Below are 14607 nucleotides of genomic sequence, written 5' to 3' on the forward strand. Positions count from 1 at the left end.
GGGGGGTATTAGATACTATATTCCTCACCTAAACTATTGGGTCCCCCCCCCCCCATGATCGCCGCCCATGAGCCCAACCCAACCATTGTGCAAGGTAGAGGGGCTTGTGAGTCGAACCACAGAAGAATAGTCCTCCTCTGGGAAACAGCCCAGTCACAGGGAACTATTTTCTTTTATCTTATTGTAATGGTACATGACGGCAGGGTGGGTTTGCCAGGTCGGGAGAAACCTCCCAATATATTTACTAAGTAGTTTCCATTATTCACTAAAAGCTTCCAAAATGTGTGTGTTGCTTGTCTTCCTCTCCATTATCAATTTACCAAACTTCTATTGTCGGTTTTAATAAAAAAGAATATTATAATTAACCTGTAGGAGCCGTGCCTTGCACAGCTCTATCAAGAGTTTTCATGCTGAACATGCATTGATAACTGAACAACAAACTTATCTGTACGCGCGGTTTGTTAGTTTCTTTACATATGGCGTTCCATAAGATTGCCCAATTATGCAGACACAAGTTAGTCTCCCTGTGTCGCCCAACAATTAATTGCTCCCATTGACTTACACACTTAACTCGTCACTTTCCAAGGCCGATAGAGCATAGATAGAAGTTTTCAACTGACGTGTCCTACCCACCATAGTATAGCTGATGGCTTGGGCTATCACAGCACTTTCAACTTTTGCCACCATGACCATTTAGATTTTGAGCTAGAAGAGCTCAACGTTTAGCATGGTGCTCCCCGAACTAATCTTCCCGCTCTCGCTGCGGAATCTCCTTGTTTTACACAAGATTTTCTAAAATACATTAAAGTACCTTTCATCCTCCAGTAATTTATTCTGTCCTCTTTAACATCCAAGCATCAAAAAGAACGAAGACTCAACAAATGCAAGAAAAAAAATCAATTGAGTAGGACACCTTAGGGTTATTTTCCACGATCAATCTTTTCTATGTAACTTCTCTCAGGAGAGACACAGAAATGTGTCTTCGAAGATATCCTGTCTTCAACGAGAGAACCTGGGAGTCTCCACTCTGTTCATATATGTGCTGTACCTCTCGTTGCTACGACACCTTCTCCAGCCCCAGATCTTACAAAACCTATTCATATTTGACTGTTAACAGGCAACATTTCTTTTTGTAAAACAGATTATCGGTAATTTACTTGGATAGTTAACTGGTTATTGAAATCCGAAGTGTTCTTGATCCTATCTATATGTTTTCTGTGGTCGCCCATGGTTACAATTAATGTTTGGTTTCTTCTACTGTCACCTAGGCCTCTCGTGATGATGAGGAGAGACAACCGACCTCCTATGTAACCACTAGTCATTACAACCAACCAGCAGCAAACAGGCCTACACCAGATGTGAGTAATGAGATCTGTAGTATGAACAGAGATCAAATGTGATCACCAAAGATCAAAAGAGATCAAATATAATTAAATAGAGTATTAAAGGAGTAAATAAGATCGTGAGCTCTGTCCTAAAATATTGAGTTGGTTTTGACCAGTTGTTTTCATTACGTAATTTTATAGTATGTTAAAGGCATTGAAGACTCGCCCAAACCACGTGCCGCGCTCTGAAAAAAAAGTTAACTTTCCGTTGCTTGCAAATGACGTTTTCTTCTTGTCGCTACAAAATGCAGACAGTAATGAAACATGATACCTTGTTATCTCTTATCTAGACCTGAGATTTCTACGCTGCTATGTACACTGTGTTGTGGGTATTGACCGTAGCTATATGTATTGACTGTACACTAGTGTCTAGTGTCTAATTACCGACAGAAGCAAGCTGTGTGTGTATTTTCTGGGATCGATGGTGGTGTCTAACACTTCTGTTACACCTCATGCGAAACTAAATCAGATTACCAGCATGAGACGTTTCTTTGTGCGCGAGTCTTCACACCCTTTAAACTGTCTCAGACTGCCCAGTTTTATTAGCATCTGATATAGTTGAGACGTCTTAAATCCGTCTCTGTAGTGAATTTAATTTTCTCACTAGTAACAACAAAGATCAATATGGGATCAATAATTCCCATCAATACATGAATTATTTCTAAATATTTAATGGCACTTAATAATGTGTCACATCAAGAAATTAAAGTCATTCTCGTTTCTACCGCTGTTACTGTAAATAGAGGGCGTCTGACGAGACTTACCAAGAGCTATGTTTATACACTAAAGCAATGAATTCATCTTGAAATGAATTGCTATTTGATTCTCTGGCGGAAACTTTTACATGTAATATGTATCCGTTCTCTTCTGTAAAGGCGGTGGTAAATTACTTACCCACTAATCGATACACATAAAATACTCATTACGTAGGCCTACTGACATATAACAGTGGAAGGGTATTCATTACGTATTGAGATATTACAGGGGTAGGGTACTCATTACGTTTTGATATATTACAGGGGTAGGGTACTCATTACGTTCTGATATATTACAGGGGTCGGTTACTCAGTACGTATTGAGATATAACAAAGGATTGTACTCATTACGTTCTAGAGGTAGTACAGGGGTAGGGTACTCAATACGTTTTGAGATATAACAGGGGTTGGGTACTCAGTAGGTATTGAGATATATAAGAGGATTGTACTCATTATGTTTTGTGATATAACAGGGGGAGGGTACTCATTACGTATTGAGATATATAAGAGCAAGGGTACTCATTACGTATTGAGATATAACAAAAGATTGTTCTCATTACGTTCTTGAGGTAGTACAGGGGTAGGGTACTCATTACGTTTGAGATATTACAAAGGTAGGGTACTCAGTAGGTATTGAGATATATCAGAGGATTGTACTCATTACGTTTTGAGATATTACAGGTGTAGGGTACTCATTACGTTTGATACATTACAGGGGTCGGTTACTCAGTACGTATTGAGATGTAACAAAGGATTGTACTCATTACGTTCTAGAGGTAGTACAGGGGTATGGTACTCAATACGTTTTGAGATATAACAGGGGTAGGGTACTCAGTAGGTATTGAGATATAACAGAGGATTGTACTCATTATGTTTTGTGATATAACAGGGGGAGGGTACTCATTACGTCTTGAGATATATAAGAGCAAGGGTACTCATTACGTATTGAGATATAACAAAAGATTGTTCTCATTACGTTCTTGAGGTAGTACAGGGGTAGGGTACTCATTACGTTTGAGATATTACAAAGGTAGGGTACTCAGGAGGTATTGAGATATATCAGAGGATTGTACTCATTACGTTTTGAGATATTACAGGGGTAGGGTACTCATTACGTTTTGATATATTACAGGGGTCGGTTACTCAGTACGTACTGAAATGTAAGAAAGGATTGTACTCTTTACGTTCTAGAGGTAGTACAGGGGTAGGGTACTCAATACGTTTTGAGATATAACAGGTGTAGGGTACTCAGTAGGTATTGAGATACAACAGAGGATTGTACTCATTATGTTTTGTGATATAACAGGGGGAGGGTACTCATTACGTATTGAGATATATAAGAGCAAGGGTACTCATTACGTATTGAGATATAACAAAAGATTGTTCTCATTACGTTCTTGAGGTAGTACAGGGGTAGGGTACTCATTACGTTTGAGATATTACAAAGGTAGGGTACTCAGTAGGTATTGAGATATATAAGAGGATTGTACTCATTATGTTTTGTGATATAACAGGGGGAGGGTACTCCTTAATAGGTATTGAGATATAACAAAAGATTGTTCTCATTACGTTCTAGAGGAAGTACAGGGGTAGGGTACTCAATACGTTTTGAGATATAACAGGGGTAGGGTACTCAGTAGGTATTGAGATATAACAGAGGATTGTACTCATTATGTTTTGTGATATAACAGGGGGAGGGTACTCATTACGTATTGAGATATATAAGAGCAAGGGTACTCATTACGTATTGTGATATAACAAAAGATTGTACTCATTAGGTTCCTGAGGTAGTACAGGGGTAGTGTACTCATTACGTTTGAGATATTACAGGTGTAGGGTACTCATTACGTATTGAGATATAACAGAGGTAGGGTACTTCATTTTTATTTGAGATATGACAGGGGCAGGGTACTAATTACGTTTTGAGATATTACAGGGGCAGGGTACTCATTACGTATTGAGATATAACAGAGGTAGTGTACTCATTGTGTTTTGAGATATAACAGGGGCAGGGTACTCATTACGTAATGAGATATAACAGAGGTAAGGTACTCATTACGTAGTGAGATATAATATAGGAAGGGTACTCATTACGTATTGAGATATAACAGAGGTAGGGTACTCATTATGTTTTGAGATATTACAGGGGCAGGGTACTCGTTACGTATTGAGATATAACAGAGGTAGGGTACTAATTACGTTTTGTGATATAACAGAGGTAGGGTACTCATTACGTATTGAGATATAACAGAGTTAGGGTACTCATTACGTTTTGTGATATTACAGAGGTAGGGTACTCATTACGTTTTGAGATATATAAGAGCAAGGGTACTCATTACGTTTGAGATATGACAGGGGTAGGGTACTCAGTAGGTATTGAGATAAATAAGAGCAAGGGTACCCTTTATGTATTGAGATATAACAAAAGATTGTACTCATTACGTTCTTGAGGTAGTACATGGGTAGGATACTCATTACGTTTGAGATATTATAGGGGTAGGGTACTCAGTAGGTATTGAGATATATCAGAGGATTGTATTCATTACGTTTTGAGATATTACAGGGGTAGGGTACTCATTACGTATTGAGATATAACAGAGGTAGGGTACTTCATTTTTTTTGAGATATGACAGGGGCAGGGTTCTCATTACGTTTGGAGATGTTACAGGGGCAGGGTACTCATTACGTATTGAGATATTACAGATGTAGAGTACTCGTTACGTTTTGTGATAGAACAGAGGTAGGGTACTCATTATGTTTTGAGATATGACAGAGGCAGGGTACTCATTACGTATTGAGATGTTACAGGACAGGGCACTCATTACGTTTTGTGATATAACAGAGGTAGGGTGCTTATTACGTTTGAGATATGATAGGGGTAGGGCACTCATTACGTTTTGTGATATAACAGAGGTAGGGTGCTTATTACGTATTAAGATATGACTCTTTTATTTCTATATTTTGCAGGATGCAGCACAAGAGCGGACAGGGTCTAGGAAGAAATGCACAGTCTCGTGAGGTTAGTAAGGAATATCACAGCTGAAAAAGATTCACTGTAATAATCAAAGTTTTTTTTTTGGGGGGGGGGATGAGATTTGCTGTAACAAACACTTACGAATAAGTAATTGTAAATCTATTTCGATACCAACCGATGTCAAATGTATTTCTCAACTCAAACCAAAACGTAACAAAATGAATTTTGGTCAGGAGGGATCCAATTTGGCTAGTTTGTTTTACATAATCTGACAGCAGATAAATCATATCAGTCTGTGTAGTAAATGATCCAAAATATTGTGTGTAGCAGGGATCTCTGTCAGTCTATGTAGCAGGGATCTCTGTCAGTCTATGTAGCAGGTGATGCATGTTATTATGTGTAGCAGTGGTCTCTGTCAATCTGTGAAGCAGCTGATGCCTGTTTTTTTCTGTTTAGCAGGGATCTATGTCAGTATGTGTAGCAGGTGATGCCTGTTATTTTGTGTAGCAGGCAGTATGTGTAGCAGGTGACATATGTTGTTTTTTTCATCCGTTCATTAACTGCAACAGTTCGTCGAGATGAAATCACTTTTAAAACTGTAACATTTTGTTATCTTTCTATTGTTACGTATTTGAACTAGAGTTATCGCCACGAGGACCAGCAGATGTCTAATTCTTCTACAGAGAGAGAGAGAGGTGGAGAGCGAGACAGCCTGGTGGAGAGAAAGAAGGTGGAGAGAGAGAGAGAGCCTGGCGGGTGGAGAGAGAATCGGGGTGGAGAGAAAGAGAGCAGATAGTCTGACATTCTTCTCAGTAACGTCTCTTGAGATGCCATAGCAGACTGTTTTATTTAGTTAATCGTCTTTTCCGTTCTGAATATTGATCATAGATTTTGCGAGTAGATATTAATTATCAACGTTTCTCGTCTTTTAGCTTCAAATAAAATTAAAATAATCTTGAGAGGACTTAGCCTTTCTAATTCTGCTGAAATCATTATTTTCTATAGACATGTGACATACGGAACGGATTCACTGCTGTTTGATAACATAGAGAATACTAAGACCATGGGATGATAGGCAAAATTATGCTTAGATTTTGAATTCTGTGCATATTTTGTGGGCAGGAGCTGAATTTTGGCAAGCAAGTACTTTCGAAGGTGCTGAATTCGAAAAAAAATGTGTTGTTTTTTTGTAAACTTGCTCAATCACAAGTTTATTGATTATTTAAAGGAGAACCCCACATGAATAGTTGACCTTATAGGCAGGAGCTGAAATTGGGCGATAGAGTACTTTTGAAGTGGCTCATTTTGAATAAGTGATTTTTTTTTTCTCTGAACTTGCACAATCAAAGTTAATGAGCTCTCTAATTGGTTAATTAAAGGAGTACTCCCTATTAAAAAAGCTGAAAATTGGCAGCTAAGTACTTTTGAAGGGGCAGATTTTGAAAAGGGTGTTACTTCCCTCCAAACTTGCTCAATCAAAGGTTAATTAGCTCCCCAATAAATTAAAGAGGAACCCCACATGAAAAATTAAATTTGTAGACAGGAGCTAAAATTTGGCAACTGAGTATTTTTGAAGGTGCTGATTTTGGAAGAAGTTGTTTTTCTCTGAACATGCTCGATGGAAGGTTAATTAGCTTCTCAAATAATTAAAGGGGCACCCCACATAAAAAATGAATTTGTATAGCCTATATTGGTTTGATTAAAAATACTCCACAATCATAGTATTGAAATTGCACTTTATTTTTTCCTGAAATTTACATGGTCATTGGTGAAACCAATGACTGCAATCTGAATGAATCCCAATTGAGAAACTTGAAATACCAAATTTGTTAATAGTTCAAAATTCTTGGGTTTACATGATAGTGAAAAGATCAATGATGGTACACCCCTGATAGTCTATCATCCAGTAATCATAGATTTTTCAACATAATTCATAAATGCCCTTATGTATACAGTAGCATCAATTTGAAGAAGATTTTGTAGACAAATGGAAAGACAGAATAAAATTGATAGAGGGAGTACAGAAGACGATCACTATACTTGTGATGCATGATACAATGTTCTCAGTCTAGTGTGGTCATCTGCTGTGGCATGTGTGGTACGTGCATCCAACTCATCAGAAGTAGTAGTGCTGCATTCTGAAGTGGGAGTTTGGAATTGTTCTGCTACTCTCTCAACAACATTAATATCTTTGGCATAGACAATTTCACTTTCAAACCTCTTTGATGGTTTCACAAACACCAGATTATGAAACCGTGTCCTCAGCTGAACTTTCAGTCGTTGTGTTGTGAAATGTGAAGCATCAAGAGCCTGTGTGTTCTTGACTATTTGACGAAACAACACATTTAGAGTCTTGAGACGGAGGATTTTCGGGCCTATAATAAGGCGGGCTGTTACAATTGACTTTGCAAAAACTTTGAATGATGGTTCAAATTTGCTTTCCTTCTCAGCTGTTGACTTCTTTTCAGTGACACCACGTGTAAAGTTATGGTATCGGACTTCAACTGCAACCAAATCTTTGTGTTCAATCTGCAGTAGGATCCTGTGATCACCATGGAGTCGTGCAGCTTCCAGCAAAATGTGTGCCTCTTTCCTTTCACAGGTCGTTAACTTTAATTTACTTCTGGCTCCAGTTATAGTCTTGAGATACACATCTTTCTGACAAATCAGACACACATTCGAGAGCACATCTTTTCGGTGTTTATCATGCTGTGGAGTTTTGAAACTGGACCTCAAGACCTTCGAACCACTGGTTGATGCCTGTAAAAGTATTGATGCGTCCCCTTCATTACCGCAATCAGACTCGATATCAGCATCTGTGTGAAAAATTAAGTAAGGTGTCCATTAGAACCAGATACCATATAGATCACCACTTCCAACCAGAGATGACTGGAACAACAAACTCTCCCAACTTCAACTCCTCATAAGACACTATGGGACTTAATGATTGTGTAGGACTTTACCTCTAGGCCTATGTTTAACTTTCCTAGCATCTGAGTATCTTTAGCCGAGGAGTAATTACCAGCCTAAGCTACATGATGATTAAAACCTAAGAGTAAACTACCCACTATGGACCATATGTACACAAAAAGGCCAACAACCACTTTCAGAAATTGTGAAATCAAACAGATGTGCAACTAGGCAAAAGGTTTGGGCTATGACGCAAGCCCCCTCCCCACCCCCACTCATGGTAGCTCCTTGGTTTTAAGATCATTGTGATGTATTGAAGTCAGCTAGTTATGGTATCCTAAAACCATATGATCTCAACCGTGGAAAACATCAATATTTCTTTTTACTCCGAAGGGTTGTGTGAATGGGCGTGAGCCTAAACTCTCCCAGTTCCTTGTGGTCAGGGGTTGCCTAAACCAAATTATTTTGTCAGACACCTTTTAGGGGGGAGCAGCACCTGGTTTTTGCATGGGAAATTTGTAGGGGGCATGTGCCCAGCCTCATTTGCAACACTATTGCTACTGTACCGTGCAATGTATAGCAGTGTATGGAGGAAAAAATTATTCCTTCTTTATTAAATTAAATTGGTCATTTGTCAGATCAGATCATCCATAAATATCTGGATCCCACAAATATAACAACTGATCACCACCCTACCCTCTCGCTGGTTTATTAAGCAGGACAATATGCTCATTCGGGCCCTATTCGCAGAACTAGTAAACTATAGAAATATACGTTTATCGGCCAGGTGCCGTCAGAATATGCGCCATGCACACTTCAAAAACATAGCATACAATTTTACCAAGCTATGCTTAGCTTGCTGACGTTTTCGGCTCATTTTTTTCTATCTGGCTAAACCCTAACTTATGACACACAACCAGTGGAATAATTATGAATAAAATTCTACCAAATATATGAGACAACATTATCAAAGGGGCACAACTCCAAAATACTCCAACAACAAACCATTACTGCGACTTTACAGGGGGCAGAGTCGCATTAACCTATATAAAATAATACATCATCTCATCACATTGACTGAACCCTCCACCAAAAAATACATTTCGGTAACTTAATTTTTAAGTTCATCAAGCTACCTAGGCCCTAATATTATTGATGAGTCATTCTCATGAAGTTCAACTGCAACTCCAAACTCATAATTTTTTTAACCATGGTACACAATATGACTTTACATTTCTTCAATTCGACTCGGCCCTGCATTCGATTTGAAAAACTTTATTATTAATTTAGTCAGACATCACAAAACATCACTGTCACTCTGTCCTCCACTAAAAATACAATGAAAAATTCAGCATTCTTCCATCATAACCAATGATAGGCTAAGCATTACCCACCCCCATTGTTTCCCAGCAAGATAAAAGGGCACTGCTTCACTAGCTGTGACTCAGCCCTCCACTGCAAATATGCAGTCAACATGGAGCTACTCTCACTTAACCACTGCATGGTAGTAAGGCCTAGCCTAGGCTTCAAGTTTTGAGTACCATAGCATAGGTATATCCTATGCTCTAGGCTAGCATAGGGGTCAAACAAATCCCTAATTTTATACATGGGCCTACTTACCTTCATCTGTTTGCAATTTTCTTCTCCTGCTTTCTGCTGTCTTTAACCTTCGTACGTTACAAATTTCTGGTAACACTCACGGTGATAACCAGAACCGGGTATAACATTAGGCTCCGTTTGTGTTAGGCTCAGGCCAAACTGTTGTGTACAGTAGTTCGCCTGGCAATTTCAACCTCAAAATAGTCTATGTTTAGCCACCGATTTTGGCATTCTATGAATTTCGACCAGCTTTTAATTTTGAAAGGTGTCAAACTCTGTTTGGTATTAGTAACGACGTGCATACAGCAAAATTTTGGAGACAATTCGTTCTCCGCGAGTGGTGTAGCTGCCATGGTGACTAACACATATAGACCTGCGCTGTGCTATATGCTAGATTGTAAATAAAATGTTACTACATGAGAGCTTCGCTGTGATTGGATTGTCGTTATTCTTACATGGCATGTGATTGGACAATAGAATGTTGCTAATAATCATACATTTTATCATATTTAAACCGTTTGAGCAGATTTTACTCAAAACAACATTCAGTTTCTTGTAACATTTTTAAAACAATACATTTTAATGCGATGTTGTCGTCCTGCCCTGAAATATTCACAAAACAAGAAGATAATCCACATCATCCCATGGTCTATACGTAATCATGTTCTTTATCATACATATTAGATATCATATGCGTAAAATCATAGTGAATTTGGTAACGATCTGTTTATGAATTTGAGATGATTAACTAAAGCTTAATAATATATCGAATGTATAAATCTTTGTTACTTTAAACGGATCAACTACTGATATTTAATACAGTGAATGTATAATCCCTTGTTACATTGAACGGGTTAACTGATGATATTGTTTGCTGCACTTACTCAGAATATACTCCTCAGTAAGAGTTCAACTGATGTTACGTTATGGTAAAACCATTCTGATGTTGCGTAAGGGTAACACCATTCTGATGTTACGTAATGTTAATACTATACTGATGTTACGTAATGGTATACCATACTGATGTTACGTAATGGTAACACCATACTGATGTTAGGTAATGGTAATAACCATACTGTTGTTACGTAATGGTAATACATACAGATGTTACGTAATGATAATACCGTACTGGTGTTACGTAATGGTAATACCATACTGATGTAACGTAATGGTAATACCATACTGATGTTACGTAATGGTAATACCATACTGATGTTACTTAATGGTAATACCATACTGATGTTACGTAATGCTAATACCATACTGATGTAACGTAATGGTAATACCATACTGATGTTACGTGAAATTAATACCATACTGATTTTACTTAATGGTAATACTATATTGATGTTACGTAATGGTAACATTAAACACTTCTAAAATCAAAGGGAATATGTGTTATTCTTTTCTCAGTTCTTTAAAGCTTATAGCGATGAATGTATAGCCAAGCGTTAAACCACCCTTTACGCTACCACCAGATAATAGAAATGCCAAGTTTACCTAAGATTCAGGAAATTACAAGTTGACCCAAAGTACACCAATTTGTGGTCAAATAAAATGAATTTGACATTATTTTTTATTTTTTATTATGTATGAGTATTATTCAATTATTCATTCTGATTTCTTTACATATTGAACATCTATTATAGGTTCATATTTTGTTTTGTTTTTTGTAAGTTTGTTACACCATCTCGAGATCCTTTACTTTTCGTCTATGTCGTTCTTTTTCCAATTTTGTGTGAAAATACTAGATATGATATAGTTAGGGAATGTAATCCTGTTCGAGATGGACAAAATGCTGCCCCTGCAGGTAGGAAAAAATGTGGGAGGAACCGAAAAATATATGAAAGTGGATAACATTTAATACGGTAGTCATGAGTACGGACAGTTACCTTCAACGTTTGAAAGCAGAACAAATCAAGAAACAAAGCAGAAAAAATATGAGACGGCAGAGAGCTTGACCTCCGCCCAAGACCTGGGATCACCCTCCCCGGGAAAATCCAGCTAATTTAGAGACCACCTGGTACCTGTACCCTGCGGAATGGTTTAACTCGCAAGCACTCTGTCCACCTGATTCCTAATCTAAAAGGCTCCTTACCTAATAAAGTCAGGCTTGTCAAGGGGAACTTTGGTTTTTAATATCCTAATCGATGGGTCCCACCTAACTAACTAACAGTTAGCAAACCCATTTGTGATATGTTTATCTAACATTTTCAGCGTCCAAGACGGATCAGAATAATCAATTTGAAATTCGTGAACCTTGGGGTGGGGGGTGGGGGTGGGGATTGAAGTGTCTTCAGATCAATGTGTTATCAATTGTACATATCTTTTACAGAGAGTATACCAAATGTGACGATGGTTGTATAATCTACCAATGTAACTTCTCAGTGAAATGATTTAAAATACTATGTTTATTCTTGTCTTTCGCCAATTACAATTAAACTTATATGTATTTTTGTATTAACTTCGAAACCATTTAATTTTTTTTTTTTTTTTTTACTCTTTGCATTTTTTCATAAAGTGATCTTATTGGAAATACATATACTGTGTTAGAGTCACTGTGTTCTCTATTATAGGTCAGCAATTGCATATTAATCTATGAGTGATCTGTTATATCGAAGTTTTGGTGTATATCGAACTTCGACTTTTCCAGTTAAAATGACGTCATTTATTTAGTTTTTTTTCTCATTTAGCTTAAATATTTCCTAAAAATTTCCTGTAGTAGTTTTGTTACAAGTAATGACATGTTATGCATCATTTACATTCACTTACAGCTACTAATTTTATATTTGTTTTTGCTTGGGTGGTTTGTGTTCTTTTTTTTTTGCCTTTGTTCATTGTTCATGGTTAATTCTGTAATCTATGGAATTTAAAGCCAACTGTAAATATAATATGTTGTATGGTTTACGATAACGTGTATATTACGTATTATAATGATCATTACATAACAATAATATTTTGGGCTAAATCAGTTAATTTAAAGGTAATGATCGGCTTTCTATTGTACTCTCCTTTATCTTATTACTACGCGAGCTAGACGTTTATATTCATGTATACTTTAGTTATGTATCTTACCTTAAATTACATTACATAAAAGACAATACAGTGACGTGTCTGTGACGTCATTCAATAATAATTCGAACAAGATAATGACAATCTGAACAGTTTGTGTACTGAAGCTTGAAATCAATGATCGTACTCTTATATGTGGTAGGTCTTGTAGTTTACCAATGGCTGAGACCAATAGTTGTTCAACAATCCAATGGAAACATTTGATCATAGGTTTTATAATGGCAAATTACTTCAGAATATTTTGCACATTGTAAGAATATTATGAAAATATCGTTATTTTGTTAATTCCACGTCATTGAGGTTTCTTATGTTTGGCTTTATTTGTCCAAGCTTTAAGACTTTTGCAAGCAAACGAACAGGTCCTATCATTTTATCACCTTATTGTGCACATATTATTGTAACTATTTCTGGGGTAATCTTCCACTAGCAAATTGCTAAGAAAAGAACATTTAAAATTAACTCTAAATCGCCTTCATGAATATCTGTTTCCATTGTATATATTATATCTGATATAACATATTGTTTATAAATGTTTCCTTAAATTTCGATTTTTCTATTGTTCTTCCTTTTTCTTTTGTCTTTTCCTTTTTTTTTGCTTCTGATATCGTTTTTACCATTCATGTCATTAAACAAAGGTAATTAGAGATCTGTTTGTTTAATGAACATAGGTAATGAGAGATAAGTTTGTTTAATGAACAAAGTTAATGAGAGATTTGTTTGTTTAATGAACATATGTAATGTAAAAGAATATAGTTGGTCAGCCATTCAGCTCGTATTCGATTAGCTGTTTCACGTGATTGACTTGGAAAAGTCAATATTTGCTAATCGTTCCGTCATCTTACTAGGGAGTATTAACACGGACCTACCACTATGTTTTGTTGTTTTCTTTGCAAAACACCTTACATTGTAACAGCCATGCATTACAACTTGTCTTCGTTTTTTCAAAAAATAAATAAACCCATATCTAGTTTGTTGTAGTCTGGTAATCATTCTGTATCTTAACTGTACTGAATTCTTACGTGACTTGCGACTACAATGACCATCGGAGATAAATTTCATTTGATCATGCTTATTACAATGTTTAATTACTATGACTCGTATGGTGGTTTGAAGGGTACAGCCGACATGTAGACCTACTGTGTCAGTACAGCACGACATCATAATTAATTTGTATATTGTTTCGAGTTTCAGACTTTCAGGAAGTTGTCAAGTTGTCGCTTTGTATTAACCTTGACAACACGTCAAACACAGGACTTAGTCGAGTTGATAAGTCACGCTAACCACTAAAATCTTGAGAAAATAATTGTCAAATTGTCGTTTTGTTTTATGTGTTTGGGACAACAACACTTCAAACACGTAATATTTGTCGAGATACCAAAAACACGATAACGTAATATGTTGACGAAAATGGATAAATTGTCGAGCTGCTGCGTTACCCCATGGAGCTAGGTAACACATGACTTGGAAATATGTCAAAATAATGACTTTCGTTGACACGTCAAGTAACAAAACAATTACAAAAATATTAGATGATCAAGATGCCGTGCTGTCTTAACTTTCACAGCACTTCAAAACTACGTTAATTTAAGACTTACATTGACATGAAACATTGACAATAAAATATCAAATTATTTGAATGTCGAGTTACATATTAAAGCAGTAAGTCTTTAACTTGTTTGCCCCTGCAGAACCGCCGTGAAATCACGATATCGAATTTTCAAATTAATAAAACTTCAAATCAAAGATTCTGTGATCCGTTTCCTTTCTTTGTCTGCTTTCTATATTATATTGCAGTGTTGGTGTTAACACAGGCACTAACTTGAACATATAATATAACTATTTTTAATGTCTACCAAAATCTTTTCCCAAACTTGGAATTATCCTTGATTTTTCTGTTGTCAAATTGTAAAGT

At 36.7% G+C, this 14607-nt stretch overlaps 1 protein-coding gene and 1 long non-coding RNA gene across 2 annotated transcripts in view; one reads left to right on the plus strand and one right to left on the minus strand.

The window, feature by feature from the left end:
• LOC139970053 (uncharacterized) overlaps positions 1–11263 on the plus strand; it is a 491924-nt gene extending 480661 nt beyond the window's left edge. The window contains exons 8-10 of the mRNA XM_071975667.1: positions 1269–1358; positions 5108–5159; positions 5755–11263. Of these exons, the coding sequence (XP_071831768.1) occupies positions 1269–1358; positions 5108–5158 (141 nt within the window). The 3' untranslated portion in view covers position 5159; positions 5755–11263. The remainder of the gene's footprint in view (positions 1–1268; positions 1359–5107; positions 5160–5754) is intronic.
• On the minus strand, positions 6837–14416 carry LOC139970109 (uncharacterized). Its single transcript, XR_011794012.1, has 2 exons — positions 9645–14416; positions 6837–7930 (listed from the first exon to the last, which is right to left on the minus strand). It is a non-coding gene; the product is annotated as an uncharacterized lncRNA (long non-coding RNA).
• Between the last annotated feature and the right edge of the window lie 191 nt (positions 14417–14607).

This window comes from Apostichopus japonicus, chromosome 7 (assembly GCF_037975245.1).
Source record: "Apostichopus japonicus isolate 1M-3 chromosome 7, ASM3797524v1, whole genome shotgun sequence".
In the NCBI taxonomy this organism is placed as follows: domain Eukaryota; kingdom Metazoa; phylum Echinodermata; class Holothuroidea; order Aspidochirotida; family Stichopodidae; genus Apostichopus; species Apostichopus japonicus.